General features: G+C 44.4%; 1 protein-coding gene and 1 long non-coding RNA gene across 6 annotated transcripts in view; one reads left to right on the forward strand and one right to left on the reverse strand.

Moving 5' to 3' along the window:
- The first annotated feature begins 7 nt into the window (after positions 1-7).
- LOC117367905 lies at positions 8-369 on the forward strand. The gene is made up of 2 exons (XR_004540876.1): positions 8-145; positions 240-369. It is a non-coding gene; the product is annotated as an uncharacterized LOC117367905 (long non-coding RNA).
- An 8,100-nt stretch (positions 370-8,469) lies between these two features.
- TRIM47 (tripartite motif containing 47) overlaps positions 8,470-24,587 on the reverse strand; it is a 55,553-nt gene continuing 39,435 nt past the window's right edge. For 3 of the 5 annotated variants that reach the window (XM_033960101.1, XM_033960099.1, XM_033960098.1), the window contains exon 7: positions 12,736-14,804. In XM_033960101.1, coding sequence (XP_033815992.1) covers positions 14,251-14,804 — 554 coding nt within the window. In that variant the 3' untranslated portion in view covers positions 12,736-14,250. Of the gene's footprint in view, positions 14,805-24,587 lie in introns of all 5 variants that reach the window. The other 2 variants (XM_033960100.1, XM_033960102.1) reach the window with 1 other exon arrangement.

Here is a 24,587-nt window from a genome sequence, read left to right on the forward strand (position 1 = left end):
GACCTCCGTGCACCTGTGCGCGTGTCTGCTGCTGGGCTTTTTCTCATTTTGCCCGAGATGCGGGAAATTTAAAGCCTTTGGAGGGGTTGCGGCTTGTTGGGCTTCTTAGTGTTCCTGTGAGAAAACAGCGGAAATTGTAACGCAGGTACAGATTTAAGTCAACAAGTAAAAGAGTGTTTTTATTTTGCAGCTTTAAGAGTTTAAGGGAGATAGTGATTGGCTCCACTTTTCCTTTACAGAGACATCAAGGCTGAGATTTAGCCCTGAAATGCTGAAGATTATTATTTTCCCGTGCCCCAGCAGATTCTTTGTACATTAGAAAAACTGACATATTCTAATCAAAAACAGAAAATAAAATTATTTTTTCTACCTCTGTTGCCTGATCATTTAATTTTTCTTAGGGTGTACTCCCAGTCTCTGTTTCTGCTTTTCTTCCCTCTGATTTGTTTTGTTTCTTGCCAGGGTCTGCTAATTTTTGAATTCTAAGTGTGTGTTTTAGAAGTATTAATTTCACTATTACACCTATTGAGTGATTTTTTGACTTCTGTAGGGTCTGCTATTTGGCATTTATTTTCTCTGTGTTCCTCTCCTCCTCCCCCCTCACATACACACACAAGGGTCCAGCACATGTTTCTCTCTCTTTCTATTGCTGGTCCAGCACATTTCCCCACAGGTTCTGGCATCTCTCCTCCCATCATCTCTTCCTCTCCTCCCCTTCACTGGCCCAGGATCTCTTTTACTTCTCTTCCCCACCACCACTCCCATCATCTCATCCACTCTCTGTTCCTATCCTTCCCCTACTCCTGCTGCCATCATCTCTCTCTGACCCCCCACCCCACGGTCCTCCAAACTTGCTTGTGCCCTTAGCACCGATGAGACACTGCTTCTGGCTGTCCTAGTGTATTCTGTCTGCCTCTGAAACCAGAAATAGCATCAGAGAAGGTGAGATACCACAGAAAAAAGGCCCCTTGCCAACTGGAAACTGCATCTCTGCAGCGCTACTGGCACAAATAAGATTGGAGGACTACAGGGATAAGAAAATGAGAGATGTTGGTCTGGGGAAGTACTGGAATGAAACTGAAGAGAGAAATGCCAAATTGCAGGTGGAGAGCAGAGAGCCAATGCATGAGATCAGGGCAGACAGACGTGAACTGGAGAAGGGACCTAATGCATGTTACTTGGGGCCCAGGGGCCATACCCAAGGCATCTGTGAGTTAATATAGAATTTTCTAGAGCTGGCTCAGCGCACAGTTTTTACCACAAAATTAGTGACCAAAAAATACTGTAGCATGCTGTAAGCAATGATCATGCAAATTAGTACCACTTTAAATTCACATCAATAAAATGCAACTCAGTGCAAAATTTCATCCTTCCTGTCAATGAATGAGTAGTGACTGTATCTCATACTGACAAAAAAAAATCAAGCCATAGGTATTCTGTGTCAGCCTCCCAATGCCATGACAATGGGCATCTCCCTAACTGATGCCCCAGTCTGACCCCCCTTCCCTCACCCAACTGTAAACACAGTCCAGTGGCCCCTCTCTCCCCCATTCCTTGATGTCAAACAAAATTTCCCTTGTGCTTAGTTCCCTCCCCCAGATATATCTTAAAATAATTGCTCTTTCCTCTGGTGTGTGAGAGGGATGTGGGGGATGTGAGGGGGAGGGGTTTAGGGCTTCATGGTTCAGCTGATCCTGGCAGGGGGAATCCCCATTAACTGAGCTGCCAGGAAGCCCCTGAAACGGCTCAGCTGATGGGGATTCTTTCTGCTGCGATCAGTCAAGGTGGTGGTGGTGGGTATATCTACAAAACTTGATTTTGTATGTTTTTTGCTTGGACGCTTTTGAAAATGGGCAAAAAAGGTAGATGTCCTAAGGACCAAAACTTATACCTTGCTCATTTTCAAAAATAAAAGATAGACATTTGGCAGCTTTGAAAATGAACATTTTTCCTGCTGGGTTTGTGGACGTTTTGCACAAAACATCTAACCTCAGACTTGGGCACATTTTTTATTATGTTCTTCCACATATCAATTTGGTTTTATGCTTTATTTATTTATTTATTTTTATTTATTATTTATAATTTCAATACATCCAATATACATAGATGATCAAAGAAATACAAAATTATAAACTCACTTAGCTATACAAACTAAGCACCAGAAATTAGACAATGAAATATTTATCTAACACAGTCCACAATCTGAGGGTAAGAGGCAAAATGAGTAAACCCATCGGGAAAAGGGGAAATTCATATAAAAAGAAAAGAAAAGGAAATAGAGCAGTAATAAGATGTTAACCTATCCTTTAAATACTGCATTATATCCTGATTCATTCTGGCTGTGTCAAGACTCCTTTACCTTCTAGGAAAAAACCTAATTGGGCAGGTTCAAAGAAAATATAATTACTCCCTTGATATGAGACAAAACATTTACATGGAAATCTCAGCTGAAACACTGCCCCTAAAGCAATCACTTTTGGACGAAATCTTAAAAACTCCTCCTGGATTGTGTCCACTTTGAGACATCTGGAAATATGTATACCCTTTCACCTAAATAGGTGATCTATAATTTCAACAACATTTCTTTATCTTGTAGGAACACAAGAGAGACTAACAAAGTCGCCCGTCCCCAAATTTCAATATCAGAAGATTGCTAAATAACAGAAACATCTAATTGTGTATTTTCAACTACCACTACTTTTTCCTTTTGCATTTGTTTTAAGTAGTAAATTTTCTGTATCGGGGAAAGACTAGCTTCCGGAATATTTAGAACAGTCAACATAAAATTCTTAAAAAGTTCCTGTGAGAACATAAACTTAGCTATTGGAAAATTAAGAATCCTTAAGTTCAAATTTTTTGTTGATTTTCTAAATTTTCAATCTTCCTTAGAATCATCATTTTATCAGTCATTTGTTTAGTAAGCAAACTCTTAGAGGGGCATAATCAAAAAAAGCGTCTAAGTCCCCTTTTGGCCTAAGTCCCTAAACGTTCAACCCAGAAGCAGGGAAAGTGTCCATAACCAAAACAAACGTCCATGTTTTGATTATGGCCTTCCTCTGCCTAAACGCCCAATCTCCACTATGTCTACAAGTACCCCCATAGCACGTCTACACTTTTTAGCCATAATGAAACAAAAACACGCCTAGGCCACAAACGTCCAACAGAAGGGCTTTTAGGCGAAGGAGGAGCCAGTCCTTCGCCTAAAAGCTGGATTCTGTAACCGGTGTGTGTCAAAAACAACACCGGTTACAGAATCTTCTCCCCCCCACAACGATCCAGGCAGGAGGGTGCCCAAGCCCTTCTGCCATATCAAACTGCGACACCCCCCCTCCCGCCAACATCGGGGCAAGAGGGAGCTCAAGCCCTCTTGCCCTGCCGACTCCCCGACACAATCGGGGCAAGAGGGAGCTCAAGCCCTCTTGCCTCCCCCCGACTCCCCGATACGATCAGGGCAAGAGGGAGCTCAAGCCCTATTGCCCCAGCCAACCGCGGCACTCCCGACACGATCAGGGCAAGAGGGAGCTCAAGCCCTCTTGCCCCCCCCCGACTCCCTGACATGATCGGGGCAAGAGGGAGCCCAAGCCCTCTTGCCCCGCCGACTCCCCAACTCCCCGACAATATTGGGCCAGGAGGGAGCCCAAGCCCTCCTGGCCTTGGCGACCCCCCCCCCCCCGCTAGTTGTTCGGGCCAGGAGGGAGCCCAAACCCTCCTGGCCCAGCCGATCCTGCGCCCCCCCCGCTAGTTGTTCGGGCCAGGAGGGAGCCCAAACCCTCCTGGCCAGCCGATCCTGCCCCCCCCGACAACATCGGGCCAGGAGGGAGCCCAAACCCCTACCCCGCACTACATTACGGGCTTGACTCAAACCCCCCTCCCCCCCAACGACCACCCCCCCAAGAACCTCCGACCACCCCCCAGCTGACCCGCGACCCCCCTAGCCGACCCCCACGACATCCCCACCCCCCTTCCCCATACCTTTGTTTAGTTGGCCGGACAGACGGGAGCCAAACCCGCCTGTCCGGCAGGCAGCCAACGACGGAATGAGGCCGGATTGGCCCATCCGTCCCAAAGCCCCGCCTACTGGTGGGGCCTAAGGCGCCTGGGCCAATCAGAATAGGCCCGGGAGCCTTAGGCCCCTCCTGGGGACGGGGCCTTGGGCACATGGTCGGGTTGTTTATAAAAGCTGTGATTATTGAAATATTTTCTGCAAAGGAAGATCATACCAAACAAACTTACTGCACTTCTTTGAGGGGGTAAACAGCCAGTTGGACATCATTTACCTCGACTTCCAAAAGGCCTTTGACAAGGTACCCCATGAGCGGCTACTTAGGAAGCAGTGGAACCACGGGGTGGAAGGGGACGTACACAAATGGGTTAAACACTGGTTGGCAGGCAGAAGGCAGAGGGTTGGAGTGAAGGGTCACTACTCGGACTGGAGGAGGGTCACGAGTGGAGTTCCGCAGGGGTCGGTACTCGGACCGCTGCTGTTCAATGTATTTATTAATGACCTGGAAAAGGGGACGAAGTGTGAAGTTATAAAATTTGCGGATGACACTAAACTCTGTAGCAGGGTTAGAACTGCGGAGGAATGTGAGGACCTACAAAGGGACCTGAACAAACTAGAGGAGTGGGAGAATAAATGGCAGATGAACTTCAATGTAGGAAAATGCAAGGTCATGCATATAGGAAAAAAGAACCCGATGTTCAGCTACCAAATGGGGGGATTAGTACTAGAGGGAAGTAACCTTGAAAGAGACTTGGGTGTACTGGTGGACACAACAATGAAGTCAACGGCACAATGCACAGCAGCCTCGAAGAAGGCAAACAGAATGTTGGGTATTATTAAGAAGGGTATTACAACCAGAACGAAGGAAGTCATCATGCTGCTGTACCGCGCGATGGTACGACCACATCTGGAGTACTGTGTCCAATATTGGTCGCCGTACCTAAAGAAGGACATGGAGATACTTGAGAGGGTTCAGAGAAGAGCGACAAAAATGATAAAAGGTATGGAAAACCTTTCATACGCAGAGAGGCTAGAAAGGCTGGGGCTCTTCACCCTGGAGAAGCGAAGACTCAGAGGAGACATGACAAAGACTTACAAGATCATGAAGGGCATAGAGAAGGTGGAAAGGGACAGATTCTTCAGCCTATTGGGACCTACAAGAACAAGGGGGCACTCGGAGAAATTGAAAGGGGACAGGTTTAGAACAAATGCTAGGAAATTTTTCTTCACTCAAAGGGTGGTGGACACCTGGAATGCGCTTCCGGAGGATGTGATAGGACAGAGTACATTAAGGGGATTCAAAGAGGGATTGGACAAGTTCCTGAAGGATACGGGGATTGAGGGATATAGATAGAGGTAGAGATAGGATCATGAAAGGTAATAGATAGAAGAAAAATGGGGATTAAAGGGTTTTAGACAAAGGATCACTTACAGGTCATGGACCTGATGGGCCGCCGCGGGAGCGGACTGCTGGGCGTGATGGACCCCTGGACTGACCCAGCAGAGGCAACTTCTTATGCTCTTATGTTGTTGAACAGATGTCTCTAAAGAACTTATCCTAGAGGTAGAGTTTAAAGTCATAGAAACAAAGTTAGAACATACCGAGTGTAAATTCTCAATCACAGTCCAGATAGACTCCAGTGTTACTGCCTGTGGGCTCACCAACGGCTTGAGGGGGGGAGATAATTGCCTAATTTCCCTTGGCTTCTACTCCAGAGATTAAACTCTGTGTTCCACCATCCTCACCACTGCTAGTTGCCACTGGCTCCGCACTCCCAGAACGCTGTAACTCGATCTCCGGACTCAGCAAGACTCCGGAGTTCACTGGTTTCACCGCGGCTGGAGAACATGCCTCTCTCAAAATACTTGGAGAGCCCTCCTGCATGGTCTGCTTTGCCGACGTTTCTCCGGGCTTGGGAGAGGTATGCAGTCCTCGCAGGCTCAGCAAGAGCGACAACTCGCCGTCCAAGCTGTAACTTCCCGACTCACAGCAGCGGAAACGCCCGATGTGGAAGGATGGACTGTGTAAACTGTAATAACAGTCTGCCATGGCGTCGAAGAGCCAGAGGAAGGTGGAGGGAGGCCCCTCTGTTTCCCCCTTCTTTTAGGCATAGAAAAGAATTCTTCCCCCGAAAATTGTTTAGAAATTTCACCTTCAAGGCGGGAGAGCTCTTTTCAGCGACCTGCTCAAGTCACCATCTTGCCCTTATTTATTTTTTTATTTTTCTTGTTCTTATTGTTTTAGTTGTGTTGTCCCTTGAGGAAGGCTGTTTTCTGCCAAAACCAGGATCCTTTTTGGGACTGTATGTATATCAATAAAGCTTATCTTGCCTTCTTCTGTTGTTACATCCTCACCCTCTGACAGCATGTAAGAAGGGGTGGGCCATGGCCTTGGGCATGCTTTATTTACAAACTAGCCTTTAAGCCCATTACATTAATGGGTGCTAGAATAGATGTGCGTGTCTGTCTTTCTTTCTTTTTCTCTCTCTCTCCTTGGCCACTCTCTTTTTTTGTCTATCTCCTTGCCTGCCTGTATTTCTCTATTGTGCCATGCCTGCCTGCTCCGTGGCCCCCTTGTTTCTCCCCCCCCCTCCCAGAGCAAAGCATGATTGCTGTCTGCCACCCAGCATACCCCTCCCCCCAAAGCAGCCCCCTTTCCCTCTCACCCTGGCCCCCCGCCTGCCTGTTTGCTCACGTTCTTACCCTCCCTCCATCCCGGCTTCCTGGTGTCTTCTGGCCAACTGGCACGAACCGCCGCCGCTCCTCTTCAAAGCAGCCTGCTGAAGATCACTGGCTGGCTGTAGCGAACCTTGCAGGCCGCTCTCCATTTCAGTAGCACATTCCCTCTGACGCGATCCCACCCCTCCTCTGACGTATGGGATCGCGTCAGAGGGAACGGCCTGCAAAGTTCGCTACAGCCGGCCGGCGATCCTCAGCAGGCTGCTTTGAAGAGGAGCAGCAGTGGCGGCAGCGGTTTGTTGTCTGGCAGTGAGTGAGGGCAGGAGGGGGGAGTCGCCGGCATGTTCCCTGCCTCCGTGTACAGATTTGGAAATGGAATTCGGCATGAAGGGGCACATCATGCTGTCAGGGAACACACCTTGGGCGCTTAGGGTTTTATTATAGAGGATATGGGATAAAGAAACAGTAGCCACTGTAGTGCCAGCAGTGGCCTATTTATGTCTATTATCATTCTTCATGGACCACACCATTCATACTTTTCTACCTCATCATTACTATAAATCTTGCGTGCTATTGTCTTGCACGATAGACTTGCGCGTTTATCCTGCACTTTATTGTCTTGCGCTCAAATGTCTGCGCGCATTTGACTATGAACCATCCATCACACATTCATGCACCATAGTGCACATTTATGTACATTATTGAACTTATCACTTTTCATTTTATTTTATCACATCAACATTTATTTATTAAATTAATGTCATCATTTATTTCTATTATTTTTTTGGCAAGGACCCCTGAAGATAGCAAACCTGTGCCGAAGCACAGCCCGTGTTGTGTCCAGCTCTCACCCCATGTGCATATGATGTAATTACTGTAATATTCTTGACACAAACATTTTGTACCCGATTATGTTTTTATTGTATGGAATATTGTAAAATAAACTTTTTCTATATAATTATCTACACATAATCTCCTGAATCTCCAGGAACTGGAGTTCCACCTCTTGTGTTTGTGGACTCATAGATTTATTGATAACATTTTTTATATGATTGGGGACAGAGAGAGTTAGTGATATTTTTAGAATAGGTCAATACTTGTAAGCATGCAAATTAGCAGTAAACTGAATATGTTGATCACCTTATACAGTTTTTCTGCTGCCCTTCTCACCCCACCTTCAGGGCCCTATTTCAATGTTCAATCCAGATCCCTTTTGTCTTATGGCTTGACTCTTGAGAGGGAATGCCTAGGTAAGAAAGGTTATTCAGATAAAGTGATCGCCACTCTCTTGGGGTCCCAGAGGCTTTCCATTCTCAGGCTTATGTGTGGGTTTGGTATGCTGTTTTTGGAGTGGTTTCCTTTCATGCCTCTTTGCCTCACATCTTGGAGTTCTTGCAGGATGGCCTGCATTGCAATGCTTTAGTTCTGCGGCACACTGGTTAGACTAGAGGGAAGTACAGCTATTAGTATTATAACCAAAGTTTTGTATCAGTCTCCACCTGTTGGTCATGGTGAGCTATTACCCATCAGTGAACTGTACCAGTCTGGAGAGAGGCTAAAGAATAGTTAAGTTGCATACTATTTTTCTTATGCTAACTGTGTAATTAGTGTTCTGAGTGAGACCTCAACTCCTCCCTGCCCAGAGTTTTCAGAAGGTCCTCTCTTTTGAGTGGTGGGTGGGGGTACCATTTCAGCCTTTGTCTCAGACAGCAGAGTGCCTTGAGTTCAACACACATACTTTGACCCAGCCCCCAAGAAATAAGAAAGGCAGAAGACTGATGCATATATTTCAGGTTCTAATAGTTTATTATGATTTTTCTGTAATTGTTTTATTTATCTTCAACAGTGTACAAAAACAAAGAGGCCACATATGCAACAATAGCTCAAATATTAACAGAATTAACAATAACACTCCAGTAATAACAAAACAGCAAAACACTAGGCAAACACTGTTGCAAAAAAACAACCCCCTTATCCTCCTCCCCCCCATATCCTACAAGGAGGTAAAACTACCATTAAGTTGCCACACAATATGGCTCCTCTAGAGTAATATAGGACTCATAGAGAGAACAATAAACCAGGCAACCTAGATGGAAGGCACAAAAGAACTACAGAGTCCACAGCGAGGGAGTGGTCTTATACAAGTGCCCACCCGATCTAAATATGTACCCCAAATCGATACAAATTGCTGCCATTTATGGTTCAAACGAACACATACCCAACCTAAATGCACTCTCATATGTGTGAGCGTTGGAGGGGACGGCTGTCTCCACTGGTGAGCCACTATCAGTCCGGTAACTACAAAAGCAAGCATTAATAACGTATCTGGTGTGTCATTTAGCAGCTCTACCCGTTCTCCCAATAACTTGTCAAAGAAGGGCATCCCCACCACATATGAAAAAAGGTCCCCATGACCCACAGTCCCTCCAACACCTATCACTGGAATCCCGAGAAAATTTACCAAGTAAGGCTGGTGACAAATGCCACTGAACCAGCATTTTAAGGACATTTTCCACTAATATAGGGGCATAGGCAATATGATGTAACCAGAAGGAAATTTGTTTCCATTCTTGCATAGTAAAAGTCCTATTGAAATCTACTTCCCAACTTTCATATAAGATGTCTTCCTAGTGGGGTCTTCCTGTAACAGTGTATACAATTTGGAAATGCATCCCCTTCTTACCGGTACTCCAAGATAACGCTCTAACTTGGAAATCTCAAATGAATGAAACATGGACATCTTATCCTTAACTTGCAGATATGGAAAAATATCTCCAGAGGCTAACTTATATTGTGCACCGATATCAGCAAAATCCCGGATTTTATTTTTATTATTATGCAGACTAAAGGGCACTTCTAGTAAGAAATGTTAAGCAATAACCTAGGTTTTACCGTACTATTGCTTCCTATGCTTAAAAAAAAAAAAAAAAAAAAAGTGTTGGTTGCTTAATACAGAACTGGGCTGAAAAGTGGCTGGCTGTAACACCTAGTGGCTGATTCTATAAACAGCGCCTATTGCTTAGGCATTGCTGCGGTTATCAATCAACTTGCTAGGCACTGTTTACAGAACTACGCCAAGCGGCACCTACTGGCATGCAAGTTATGTTAGGCACCAGAACATTATATTTCCTGGAATAATTTACAGGTGCCTAGGTAGCTTTCCAAGTTCCATGTAGAACTTTAATTAAGGAGGAATTAGGTCCTTACCTGCTAATTTTCTTTTTTTTAGTCTCTCCAGACCAGCATAGAAACTGATGGATTTATGCTCATCTGCCAGCAGGTGGAGCCTGGGACACTAACTTTTGACATCAATACAAGTGGGCTGTGCAGTCCCTCTTACAATCAGTCTTTATGAATAGCCAACTAGAAATTTACAAGGCTTATTCCAGAACATACGACCGAAGACATAAGCCTAGCCCAAACGTCCCAGGAAAACACTCTTGGATACTGATTAGAACAAGAACCTTCCTCAAAACGTTTCACAGTTTGCTAGCTAAACCAGATGAACCAAAGGCCAATGCCTTTGTAACTCCCCAACAACCAACATGCGCAGAAAAAAATGTATTCTTAGCATAAATAACACAGAATAAAATTACAGGGCGGGGTTCTGTGCCGGTCTGGGACTAGAAGAAAATTAGCAGGTAAGGACCCAATTTCTCCTGCTTTATTGTCCCTCCAGACCGGCACAGAAACTGATGGGACGTACCCATCATGGGTGGGACTCCCGAAGGGCCACCACTAGAACGTGCTCGCCAAACACCGCATCCCAATGCACCTGAATGTCCATGGTAGTGTTGCACAAATGAATGGAGAGAAGACCAAACCGCAGCTTTACAGATATCCACCAGAGGCACAAGAGAAGACTCAGCCCAAGAAGCTGCCAGACCCCGAGTAGAATGAGCTTTGAGAAATTCCGGAACAGGTTTCTTGTGAAGAAGGTATGCTGAAGTGAAAACCTCCTTGATCCATCGCGCAATAGTATCCTCGGCAGCACCATTCCCATTACAAGGACCCGCCAAGAGGACAAAAAGACAATCTGACTTCTGAAACTCCTGGGTCTTCTGAACATAAGAGCAAAGGACCCTACGGACATCCACTTTGCACAACTGTCTCTGCTCCAAAGAGCCCTCCCAACTACCCAAGACTGGGAGGACCACGGACTGATTGACATGAAATGGTGAAGCCATCTTCGGCAGAAAGGAGGGAACTGGCTGCAGCACGAATTGCTCCCAAGAGAACTCCAGGAAAGGCAGCTTACAAGAGAAGGCCTGCAGTTCAGAAACGTGTCTCACGGAAGTAATGGCCACCAGGAATACTGCCTTTAAGAGTAAGGTCCTACAGTGTGCAGGAACCAAGAGGCTCAAAAGGCAGACAAAAGAGCACAGAGAGCACCAAATTAAGGTCCCAGGCGGGAACAGACGGCTGAAGAGGCAGTCAGAGCAACTTCGCAGCTCTCAGGAATCTAATCACATCCAGAGAAGAGGTCAACTGCCAACTGTGCAAGCAACCACGAAAAGAAGACAATGTGGCAATCTGTACCCTAAGAGAAGACCATGCAAAGCCGCGCTCAAGGCCATCCTGAAGAAACTCCAAGATACGAGGCAAAGTAGCTCTACCCCCCCCCCCCCACGCAGAGCACCACTCTTCAAAGATATGTCTAACACGCACATAGGCCCAAGAGGTAGAAAGCCTCTAACATCCTAAGAGAGTGGCGATCACCTTATCAGAATATCCCTTTTTCCATAGGTAAGCCCTTTCAAGAGCCAAGCCTTAAGACAAAAGGGACCCAGATTGAACATTTGGATGGGACCCCGAGTCAGAAGATCAGATGAAAGGGGCAGCGGGAAAGTATCTGCCATGAGCAGACAAACCAGATCTGCGTATCACATGTGCCTGGGCCAATCCGAAGAACTCTGCCCACCAGAGGCCATGATGGAAAGACATATAGAAGGCCCGTCGTCAGCCAAGCCTGCACCACAGCATACGGTCCCTCGGCGATAGCCAGGACCACCGCATGAACCACAGGAGACTTTAAAGTATATTGTCATCAGGGATGAGGTAGAGTCTTGCCATGGACCACGCCATGCAAAAACCTTTCACTGAGCATGCACTAAATCCCGAATATCCTGATGCATAGGGAAAGAGTGGGATGCTGACTGGATTCCTCAGGAGAGGGTCCACAACACAAAGAAGGTCCTTAGCTTCCCCTTCAAAGTATAAAACCGAAGACACCTGAAAAATGAACTCCTGCAACTCGTCCCAGTGAAATATGCACACACAGATGCGTCCTCGCCAACCTGCGCCTCCAAAAAGTCTGCATCCAAAATGTCAGGCCCCCTGGATGGATCTGTAAGGTCCTCCCCTAGATCCAAGTCCTCATCCAGAGAAAACTGATCAGTCAGAAAAGAATCCTCATCCCAAGATGCCCGCAGCTGCTTGGATGATGGCTGAGGGGGCTGAACAGAGGCAGCCATGGCAGAAGATTGAACGGGGGCAGCTGTGTAAGGAACACCCCCAGAGGACCCCGTGACCCCCAGTATCAAGTAGGAACCCCAGCCGCCTGTAAATAAACCTTGCACAGGGCCAATATCAAATCAGGGGGAAAAAACCCTGGCGACAACAGAGCATTCATGTTAGGAGCAGAAGACACATTCAAGACCTGTTTCTGCCTTTCCAAGACAGGAGAAAGGTCCCCTGAGGACATGGGCAAAGTAGGCGTGCTTCCCGCCAAAACTGAGGGAAGGGCCGTCAATAAACCATCACCAGAAAACAAATGCGGCACCGAATCCGACTGACCACTGACAGCCAAGGAAATCCCAGCGTGGGCAGTAGAAGCCTGGGGCTCACCCATGGCTGACGAACGATGCGTGCATAGAGAAACCAGTATGCTGATATCTGAAGCTGGGTCTCCCTTGAGGCGGCTGTAACAATTTGTGCACCCACCACTGCATCCAACGAACAGCGCCCACAGAAAACATACTTTCTGTTTTTTTGAAGTGCTCATAAGAAATGCGCCAAAAACCCACACTCAACAACGCTGTGTAAAAAATGGCTTCCTCGGGGCCCCCCCCTTTTTTTTTTTTAATACAAAGCTCCATTTATTTTTTGTGTCTTTTATATTTTCTTTTTAGTTCTTCTCACAGCTAACCAGCTGTATCAAGAAAAGGCAGACCCCAGAGGCACTCTAAACTGTAGTCGAAGCCGGTATCGGTGGCCAGGCATACAGCTGAGGCTCCTCTAAATTCAGAAAACCTGGGGAGATGGGGGAAATAGGAGTGAGGGACTCGACCCTTCCGAGTGTGGCACCCCCGAGGTCGGTAGGACTGAGAGGGTCCCCCAAGCTCAGTCCGGACAGATATAGGGACAAGAAAGATTCACTAGCCAGATCCAACAGGCCTTAACAAACCTCAGCACAGACTGCACAAACAGACCACTCCACCTGCTGGAGACAGAGAAAATACCGATTGTAAGAGGGACTGCATAGCCCACTTGAACTGATGTCAAAAGTTAGTGTCTCAGTCTCCACCTGCTGGCAGAGGAGCATAAAACCATCAGGATGATAAATAATGTTTTTTTAAAATTAGGTTTTAATGGCGTTTACAATTAAAATAACAACTAACGTAATTAAAAAAAAAAATTAAGTTGCGCATAAATTTGGCTAGCCACTATTTATAGAATCAGCTCCTTAGTATACAAGTTGGTACTGCACACTAATTATCATCACTGCCAAGAATGTGGCTGAACTTTAATGCAGCCTGAAGAGGAAGTGATAAGTACAGCTGTGCTACCTGCACACTAGTAATATGGCTGCCAAAAAGGAAAGCGCTAGCACGATGCGCCTGCTGACCTTACAAGCCCACTACCCACCTAGGTTGGAACACCCAACACTTGCTGTAGCCTATACCCTGTATCTCATTAGCCCTATCGTCCCGACTTCTGGGGATTAGCAGCTGTGGTGCAGTGGGTGACTGACAGTAGCAATCCCCCACTGCTGTCTTCAAGCTAGAATAGTACAAAGATGACCCCTAGTGGTTGTACCACGAGACCACTAATGCTGATCCCTGTGTAGTTTTGAGGAGACAGAGAGAGCTAGGGGAGACAGGGCTAATGTTGTGGCAAGCAAGGGTTTCGAGTTGGGGTGTCTGGTGTTTGTGTAAGATCAGGAAGGAACGCGGCAGATTATGTGGCGCCACTGCAGGAAGCTGTCCTTTAAAAGGGATGCTGCTTGGCTCTGCGTTACATGCATGGGCTGATAGAGCAGAGAGACTGTACTACTAGACCATACAGTAGCATGGGGGCCACGAGATAATTGTGTGCCCTGTGTGCTAAATGCAGGGCAGACCCCTGCATTTACCACACAAGTTTTGCAGTTATCTGCTTTAAACTGTAGATAAGTGCAAAATTTAAAATATACAAAAAAAACCCCCAAAACAAACAAAAAAAAAATTACTGCAATTTAGTAAATCGGTCCCTAAATAATTCTAAACATTTGCAAGTAGTAATATTGAGGTTTGTTGGGGACCAAAGCTGATAAGGAGCCGAGGTAATTATGTATTCATTAAAACCATTTATTCCCAGGAGTGGATTCTGAGGTGTGCACCAACACTTTCAAGATAAAAAGCTGGATATATTTTTAATATATTGGCCAGCTTAAGATAACGATTAATTTTAAACTGGCTAATTTTTATCACTCTTGTTCCTCTGACATCATAAAATGTAAGAGTTGAAGTATAGTTTTCATTTTCCAGGTATACTCCTAATTTAGTAAGAGACGACCAAGACAAAACAGTCTCTTCTTGGTTGTGGCAAACTGAGATGGACTTCCCACGCCAGCAGAGGCACCATGAAGCATTGTTTCTCCCCAGCCGAGTGCTTTGATAAGGTCCATTTGGACTGAGGTACTCAGAGGCAACACCAATGCATGCCTGTCCTTGGAGGACTTCCACCTCCCAATAACTGCAGCGATCAAGATTCTGCTTACCCAACACCAGGGCACAGTTTGCAAATCTCTTGTTGTTCGCAGGATAACTTAAAGGTGTTGAATGCCGTTTGACCTCCTTGGTTCCAATCAGCTCAAGTGATCTCTCTGCAGTATCAGGATCCAAATCCACATTAAAAGCATCTGGTCATGTAAGAAAAACAAGTATTAAGAGCAGCCGAGTTTAATGTAAAGCTTCAAATGCTGGCTTGAAAAGAGAACTATGAATAAAAATGCTATTTTGTCCAGTGAAAAATAAGTCCCCAAAGCATCCTGCTCAGGCTGTTGCAAGTTTTCACAGTCTTTTCAGGAAGATGGAAATGAGACGTCAAAAGCCATCTTTTTGCTACAGTTTCATAACTGTCATGACAATCAGTGCATATAGGTTATTCGGACAGGGCTAGAACAGCTGTATTTCCCTGGAATACAAACTTTGTATCACCCTATTGCTCATATTAAGGCCATTGCTTTATTGACCTGAAGGGTGACACTTGTTATAAATGTGACCCCCCTGAAAAATACCTCTGCCATAAAGACAGAGTCAGTGGATTTTTCAGGAAGTCATAGATGATAAATTTTCTTATCACGAACACATAAGCAATTTCATCAAATTTGACAATACCCCATGAACGCCCACTACGGAAAATGAAGAACCATGGGGTGGAAGGAGACATACATAGATGGAACAAAAATTGGTTGGTGGGTAGAAAGCAAAGGGTAGGAGTGAAGGGCCACTACTTGGATTGGAGGAGGGTCACGAGTGCTGTTCCACAGGGGTCGATACTTGGACCGCTGCTGTTCAATGTATAGTATAGTATAGTACGCCTTAGACAACCGGACGGGAACTACACGGTGGCGGATTCAGATAAAGCAGAACTACTAAATGAATATTTCTGCTCAGTCTTCACCTGCGAAGCACCGGGACACGGACCACAGTTGATGATAAAACAAGACGTGGATGACCCGTTTCAGAATTTTGAGTTCACACCTAGGGACGTTTACAACGAACTGGCAAGGCTAAAGGTAAACAAGGCCATGGGACCGGACAATTTACACCCAAGAGTGCTCAGAGAATTGAGAGACGTTCTGGCGGAACCGTTAGCAGTGCTCTTCAATCTCTCACTAAGTACGGGGAAAGTTCCGTTAGATTGGAAAACAGCCAACGTCATTCCTCTACATAAAAAGGGTTGCAAGGCTGAGGCTGCAAACTATAGACCGGTAAGCCTCACCTCAATAGTGTGTAAACTCATGGAAAGACTAATTAAGTATAAATTAGATACGATCCTGAACGAGGGAAATCTCCGGGATCCCAGCCAACATGGATTCACCAAGGGTAGGTCATGCCAGTCAAATCTAATCAACTTCTTTGACTGGGTAACAAGAAGAGTGGACTCAGGAGAGTCCTTGGACGTCGTGTACCTGGACTTCAGCAAAGCGTTCGACAGCGTCCCACACCGCAGGCTGCTGAACAAGATGAAATCGATGGGATTAGGAGAGACTCTAACTGCATGGGTTAAAGATTGGCTTAATGGCAGACTTCAGAGGGTGGTAGTTAACGGTACCCGCTCTAAAATGTCGGAGGTGACTAGCGGAGTGCCACAGGGTTCGGTCCTGGGCCCACTCCTCTTCAACATATTCATTGGGGATCTTTCTCAAGGGCTTCAAGGCAAAGTAACCTTATTCGCTGATGACGCCAAACTATGCAATATAGTAAACGGCCATAATCTACAAGATGCTATGGAGCAAGACCTGCGTACTTTAGAAAGTTGGTCCTTGATGTGGCAGCTGGGCTTTAACGCCAAGAAATGTAAGGTCATGCATCTCGGTAACGGAAATCCTTGCAGAACTTACACCCTGAATGGAGAAACTTTAACCAGGACTACGGCAGAACGAGACTTAGGAGTAATCATCAGTGCTGACATGAAAGCAGCCACTCAAGTGGAGAAGGCTTCATCTAAAGCACGGCAGATGATAGGTTGTATCAAGAGAAGCTTCGTCAACAGGAAACCTGAAGTCATGATGCCATTGTACAGAGCCATGGTGAGACCTCATCTGGAGTACTGTGTACAATTCTGGAGGCCACATTACCGTAAGGATGTGCTCAGAATTGAGTCGGTTCAGCGGATGGCCACCAGGATGGTCTCGGGGCTAAAGGGTCTCCCGTACGAGGAAAGACTGAGCAAATTGCAGCTCTACACTCTTGAAGAGCGTAGGGAGAGGGGAGACATGATTGAGACATTTAAGTACATCACGGGACGGGTCGAGGTGGAAGAGGATATCTTTCTTCTCAGGGGACCCTCGACCACAAGAGGACATCCGCTCAAACTCAGGGGAGGGAAGTTTCGTGGAGACGCAAGGAAGTACTTCTTCACGGAGAGAGTGATCGAGCATTGGAACAAGCTTCCAGTGCAGGTGGTCGAGGCACGCAGCATCCCAGACTTCAAGAACAAATGGGATACCCATGTGGGATCCCTACGGGGTCATGCCAAGGGATAGGGTCACTAGGACTTAAATGAGCGGGTCAGTAGAGTGACAGTATAATTACAATTATACTTAAGGGGTCAGAAGACTTAAGAGGGTGGGTAAATAGTGTGGGCAGACTTGATGGGCTATATGGCCCTTATCTGCCGTCATCTTTCTATGTTTCTATGTTTCTAATGTATTTATAAATGATCTAGAAACAGGGCGAAGTGCAAAGTAATAAAATTCGCAGATTTAGTGGAGTTAGGACTAAAGAGGACTGCGAAGATTTACAAACTAGGAGGACCTGAACAAACTAGGAGAGTGGGCGATGAGATGGCAGATGAAGTTTAATGTAGAGAAATGTAAAGTCTTGCATGTAGAAAACATAAACCCGAAGTACAGCTATACGATGGGAGGGCTGGTAATGGGTGAAAGTACCCAAGAAAAGGACTTGGGGTAATAGTGGACAACACAATGAAGCCGTCGGCACAGTGCGCAGCGGCCTCTAAGAAGGCAAATAGAATGCTGGGTACTATCAAGAAAGATATTACTGCCGTTATCCTGCCGTTGTATCGGGTGATGGTGCGCCTGCATCTGGAGTACTGCGTCCAATATTGGTCACCGTACCTTAAGAAGGATATGGCAATACTCGAGAGGGTTCAGGAAAGAATGACACGATTGATAAAAGGTATGGAAAACCTTTCATATGCTGAAAGATTGGAGAAATTGGGGCTCTTTTCCCTAGAAAAATGGAGACTTAGAGGGGACATGATAGAGACCTACAAAATCATGAAGGGCATGGAGAAAGTGGAGAGGGACAGATTCTTCAAACGTTCAAAAACTACAAGAATGAGAAGGCATACGGAAAAATTAAGAGGGGACAGATTCAGAACCAATGCTAGGAAGTTCTTCTTCACCCAAAGGATGGTGGACACCTGGAATGTGCTTCCAGAGGGTGTGATAGGACAGAGTATGGTTTTGGGGTTCAAGAAGGGATTAGATAATTTCCTGAAGGAAAAGGGGATAGAAGGGTATAGATAGAGGATTACTATACAGGTCCTGGACCTGATGGGCCGCCGCGTGAGCGGACTGCTGGGCATGATGGACCTCTGGTCTGACCCAGCGGAGGCATTGCTTATGTTCTTATAGGCTACGAATGATTCGCTCCATTTCTAAGTTCTAGAGCCAAAATCGCTAAATATATTAATTCACTCTTTAATTATTGCTAAACTTGATTACTGTAACTCTTTATTAATAAATATCACACAAAAAGAAAAAATCCAGAATACTGCTGTTAAACTCATTCATAACGGGAAAAAATGTGATCATGTCACTCCTTTTCTGATTAGATCACATTGGCTCCCAATTAACCACCGTATCATTTAAAATTTTACTTTTAGTGTTTAAAACTCTTTCCACTAATAAACCACAATTTATTAATAAATTTCTTATCCCTTCTAGTACATCGCGTTCTCTCTGGTCCACTAATCAAAAGCTTATAGTAGTTCCCTCTTTGAAAGTTATCGGAACTCGACGACATATGTTTTCAGTGATGGCTCTGCAACTTTGGAATACTTTGCCTCAGCATGTAAGAGAGGAAAATGATCTTAATCGTTTTAAGAGTAACTTAAAGAGTTTCCTTTTTAAAGATGCTTTTAATTTTTAAATTTTGTTCAAATTTTATATTAGTTTCCTCCAGGTTTCTACTTCTCCCTCCCTAATGTTCTTTCCATCTATGGTTCTCCTCTGTACTTTTTAAAGTATTTAATTGTAGTTGTGTAATGATTAGTCTGTAAGTCTGTTGGTCTAACCCATCATTTTAAAGTTTAAATGGTATGTCTAAATATATGTTTATATTTTTTATTAATGTTGTAACTCGCTTAGTAAATCTAAATAAGCAATTCATCAAATTAAAATAAAAATTTGAAACTAAGTGGCGAACTAGGCTAGCAAGTCTAGTGGAAAGAGTAGGAGTCCCTTTTTCTCCAGGGGAAGGGTGTATGTATAAAAGGAAAAGGGGAGCTGAGCTCAAGGTTTGTTTTTTGAGTATTCCATGCTTCCGAAGCCCTAGCACTGAATGAGGCTCCTTTTATGGTCCTTGCAGAGTGGACAGAGAATACAGAAGTGGATTAGAGACGATTAAATTTAGAAAAAGGAAATAAAGAATTACAGAAAGACTCCAGGGCTTGGTTATCTTATTATTCCGCCAGAACCCTGAGGGAGAGCCCCCTTTTTGTTCCTGGGGGGGGGGGGGAGGAAGAGACTAGAGTGGTGACTGAGACTACAGGATTGCATCTCCTCCGGCCTACCAGAATTATCTTGCCTCAGCCTGTGCACAAGCTCAGTAAGAACTGCAAGATGGTGAGTGTCTGAAAGTGAGAAGTATCTTTTTTGTGAGCCCTGGTTGCAGGTGTCCTGACCCCAAAGAGCACAAGGCAGAGACTGGGGCTACAAAAGATTAGAACTCACTTTGAGGAAGATGAGGACCAAACCCACTTCAATACCAGTGGCGAGAGATTTAACAACACAAGCCATTATAGAAGCAATTTTCACACTGCCTGCATTGTTAAAGAATCAATTTTGCATCTGTTTTCAAAATGGAAGTGTGTGTATGTACTTTCACTTTGTAAGCTGTTAAGAGGAAGGTACCCAAAGTCACTCATGCTTCCCTCCCCCTCCGACTAAAACCTCCAAAATTATGCACAGTGTGGCAATCCCTTCCCTTGAAAATGCTTCCGCTCAGTGTGTGAATAAAAGGACACGTTGTTGAATTATATATACACTAACCCTCTGATTCTATAAAGGGCACAGATCCCAGTTTGACACCCAAAATAATCACTTAAAGGACTCCTTTTAACTATTGAGGCTAACAAGCTCGAAATATGATTTGGGCGCCAATCTAGCTTCATACTATTCTGTAACAGGCACCTAAACTGGATCACGTGCCACTCAAAAGGGAGCGTGGCCCTGGGAGGGGCACAGGCAGGTCAGGGATATTCACAAAGATGACTGCAGTGTTACAGAATGGCAGGGATCTATGCTTAATTTGCATACCAGGATTTACACCAGATTTCAACTGGTGTAAGTACTCGTGACCAATATGGAGTGCTGAATTCGGCACTCAATGTTAATTCTATAAAAAGTGCTCAACTTGATGCACTCTTTATAGAATAACACCGGCATGCCAAATTTTTTTTTATCAGTACCAGATTTTCAGCACCATTTAAAGATTCTGGCCCTTACTGCACACGGGGTGGGAAATTTTCAGACAGCAGATTTACATGGGAAACTTTTTTTTATTCACACAAACTGCCTGCCTGGAGTAATTTTAAAATTTGAATATGTATTAGAGAATGACACGGTGACAAAATTCATCACTGTTCCCGTCCCCGTGGATAACCGCGGGAAACCATCTTCATGTCATTCTTTAAGGAGAGAGGGAAGAATCAGAGCATGAATGGCCACAACCACTGACCCACAAGCTTTGCTTTGAAGAATGCTGGTGTAGGAATGAGGTTGAAATAGACACTAGAAAATGATATGGGATTATTTCCAGCGGTTATTCGCGGGGACGGGAACGGTGATGAATTTTGTCACTGTGTCATTCTCTAGTATGTATGTCGTCACTGAGAGAGTTCAATAAGACACAAACTTCCTCAAGAGGTAGTAGAGTTATATATTCACTTAGCTACTCGTATAATATACTTTCATGTTCAATGCTCAGGCATTATAGGGATTTTCAGACATCCACCTCAGTATTCTAACTTGTGGTGGTAGAGATCCTCATTACTCCCAACCTTGCGTCTTATCATTTTAATGTTTTTACTCTTCTTTTTTTATTCTTTCAACTTGTAATTAACTTAATAAATATATAAATATTTCATAATAAATACTTTTCCAGCAACATTAATAAATATGAAGCGGAACTTAGCTTATGTGATTTGTGATTCTTATCCCCTTACCCTTGTCTTATTGATTGAAAATTTAAAAAAGAAACATAATTGTATCGTTAAGGTCACTGAGAGAGAGAGAACACAAGTGCCTGCAACTATGCCAGAATACAGCAGCCTGATTAATCGTCGGAGTAGGCAAATTCGAAAGAGCTAGCCCGCTATTGGGAAAGTTGTACCGGCTTCCCATGAAAAACAGAATTCTCCTTAAGAGCGACTGTATGGTCTATAAAGCAATCTATGGTGACAATTCTGATGGACTAGTATCGGACATCAAGATTCCCCTTTCCGGATCTGAGACAGGACGCGCTGAGCTGCGTGTCCCAGGACTGTGCCTCTTCATTTTCCTTAACGGTAATTACTTACCGCGATGCCGAAGAGATGGGGCCGGAGTGCCGCTTCTGCCTCGCGGCGTCCTGGAGCCCCGGGTCTCGGGAATATTCAAGATTTACTGCGGCGCATGCAGGAGGTTGCAGTGACGTCGGATGGCGGCCCGCTGACAACACAGGGAGGCGAAACCAACGTGGATGTTCCTGGGCCCGACACCACTCTGAGCCCCGACGTTAGGGCACCGCCCCCGCAACCCCAGACGACCAGCTCTCCCAGGGGCGGGGAAACCCCGGATTCATTGGTTTTCTCCTCTCCAGAGGCAAGTAAGGATCCACTAGAGAGCTTGGAGGCTGGGGCCCACTTTTCTAGGGCCCCCATGGAGCTGTCTGGGGGAATATCATCTTTACATGAGGGGGAAGGGCTGAAGACATCTCCCGAAGGACTTCAGAACGGTGAGAACTCTACATTTACACAAATTTCAACTGAATTGATTAAACCTGCAGAAGTGACTTTAGACTCTATCTGGGACTTATTGGCTGGTTTTGTTAAAAATATTACTCCTACACTTCAACAAATTGAAGGGAAAATTAAAGAACATGATAAGGAATTGAAGGATTTAAGAGAAGAAACGAATACTTCTAACTCATCTGTTCAAAAAATAGAAAAAGAAATTGTATCATTGAAACAAATTCAAGAGGCCTTAGTTAAAGACAATATTAGCCTAAGGAAGAAGACTGAAATGCTTGAGAATAATTCACGCAGTAATAATTTAAGGTTAATTAACTTTCCAAGACTTGAGTTAGTAACACCTAGAGATATGCTTAAGAGATATCTAGTAGAGAACTTAGAAATACCCGAAGATTCATTACCACCATTTTCACGGGTTTATTATTTGCCTGATAAAGAACAAAATCAACAATTAAAAGAAAAACCTTCAGATCAAGAACCTCTAAATATATCACAGATCTTAGAAACATCTGAGAAGGATTTAGCATCACCAGCCACCAAGATTATTACTTTAGCTTTGCCAATTGATAAAACATGGTTGTTAAAACTTTTCTTTAAAAATAGACAAAAAAGCTTTCTTGGTTATAAAATACAAATGTTCCCAGATTTGGCATGGGAGACGCAAAGGCGCCGCCGTGAATTTCTTCTTTTGAAACCTGGGGCTTTATCTTTGGGGGCAACCTTTTATTTGAGACATCCGTGTAAATGTATTGTATATCACCGCACTCTTAAATATGTGTTTTTTGAACCATCACAATTGACAAATTTCGTGGCTATGTCTCGCCTGAATGTTAACAATCTTTGAGCCCTATATTTAGGATATTGTGACCCTATCTCAGTGCTATAGTTCTCAGTTTCTTTATAATTTTCTTTTTAGATAATTTCGCCAATTTTCTATAATTCTTGGATCCTAATTGTGAACTTGAGCATAAATAGTAAATTTGTTTAATTTAAGATTTATATTGCTTTGTATTTGATATCTATTCTATTCTTGCTTTCTGTACAAGTGTAATACTTGAAATTTAAGTTGAAAATAATAAATAAATAATAATAAAAAAAGATTCCCCTTTCCTTCCATAATGCAAGGAAAATGCAATGCCTTAAGCTATCCCCTCCCCCCATTTACCTCAACAGGTTAAATGGAAGAAACTATTCAAATCCACATTCAAATCCCTGGTCCCCCAGAGTCTGGAATAACCTACCTCAAGTTCCCTCCTATTACAGCTTTAGAAGATCATTAAAGACATACCTTTCCTCCATATATTGGCACTCTACCCGACCCCCAATCTAGAATCTGTAAACTCCTGTAATACCTGGGTCTTGTTCTTTTGTAAGCCACAATGATTCCTTGTAGAAAACTGTGGGATATAAGAAACTTTATGGTATAGTATGGTACTCGGAGGCTCTTCTACTAAACTGCAGTAAGCATTAACTGACTTTCCACAGCAAAAACATGCCTACTGCGAGGCATGCTCAGCCATCCCATAATAATTTTTGTGAGCGTGCTTCCAACGAACTAAAAATAAACTTTAACTTTGTATAGTGCTGGAGTGGGGTCAAGAGGCAGAGACTAGCCATGTTCTGCGTAAGCCCTTACCATGCAATGAGCGGCAGCGGCGAAAAGGGCAAACAGAATGCTAGGAATGATAAAGAAGGGGGATCACGAACAGATCGAAGAAGGTTATCATGCCGCTGTACCGGGCCATGGTACGCCCTCACCTGAAGTACTGCATCCAGCACTGGTCGCCGTACATGAAGAAGGACACGGTACTGCTCGAAAGGGTCCAGAGAAGAGCAACTAAGATGGTTAAGGGGCTGGAGGAGTTGCCGTACAGTGAAAGATTAGAGAAACTGGGTCTTTTCTCCCTCAAAAAGAGGAGATTGATAGGGGACATGATTGAAACATTCAAGGTACTGAAGGGAATAGACTTAGTAGATAAGGACAAGTTGTTCACCCTCTCCAAGGTAGGGGGAATGAGAGGGCACTCTCTAAAATTGAAAGGGGATAGATTCTGTACAAACATAAGGAAGTTCTTCTTCACCCAGAGAGTAGTAGAAAACTGGAACGCTCTTCCGGAGTCTGTTATAGGGGAAAACACGCTCCAGGGATTCAAGATAAAGTTAGACAAGTTCCTGCTGAACCAGAACGTACGCAGGTAGGGCTAGTCTCAGTTAGGGCGCTGGTCTTTGACCAGAGGGCTGCTGCGTGACCCAGCAGCGGTAATTCTTATATTCACTCTCACGCTAATGGCAATGCGTTAAATGGGAAAATTAGCAGATTAGCAAATTATTCTAAAATTAGCAAAATTAGCAAATTATTCTAAAAATAGAAAAACTGGCCATTTTAACCATGTGCTAAAAATGGTCTTAGCATGTTAAGGATGTGCCAAGGCCACTTTGTATTGCAGTTTAGTAAAAGGACCACTCAAGCAGGTGCTTCTAAACTTGCTACAGCATGTGTATACCTAAAATTACAAATTCAAAACAGTGATCACTGTTTGGACTTGTGTCTTCACCTATGGTCTATTTGCCTCGCTGCTTTTCCTGGTATTCCTAAAAATAGGTAGGCACTGAGAAAATATAGCACTGCTTTTAGGCAGCAGATGCAGAGGCAAGATCAGAAGGAACTTCTATGCATATTTTATAAAACATTTCAACAATAGCTCTCATTTAAAAT

Source organism: Geotrypetes seraphini, chromosome 10 (genome assembly GCF_902459505.1).
Source record: "Geotrypetes seraphini chromosome 10, aGeoSer1.1, whole genome shotgun sequence".
Classification (NCBI taxonomy): domain Eukaryota; kingdom Metazoa; phylum Chordata; class Amphibia; order Gymnophiona; family Dermophiidae; genus Geotrypetes; species Geotrypetes seraphini.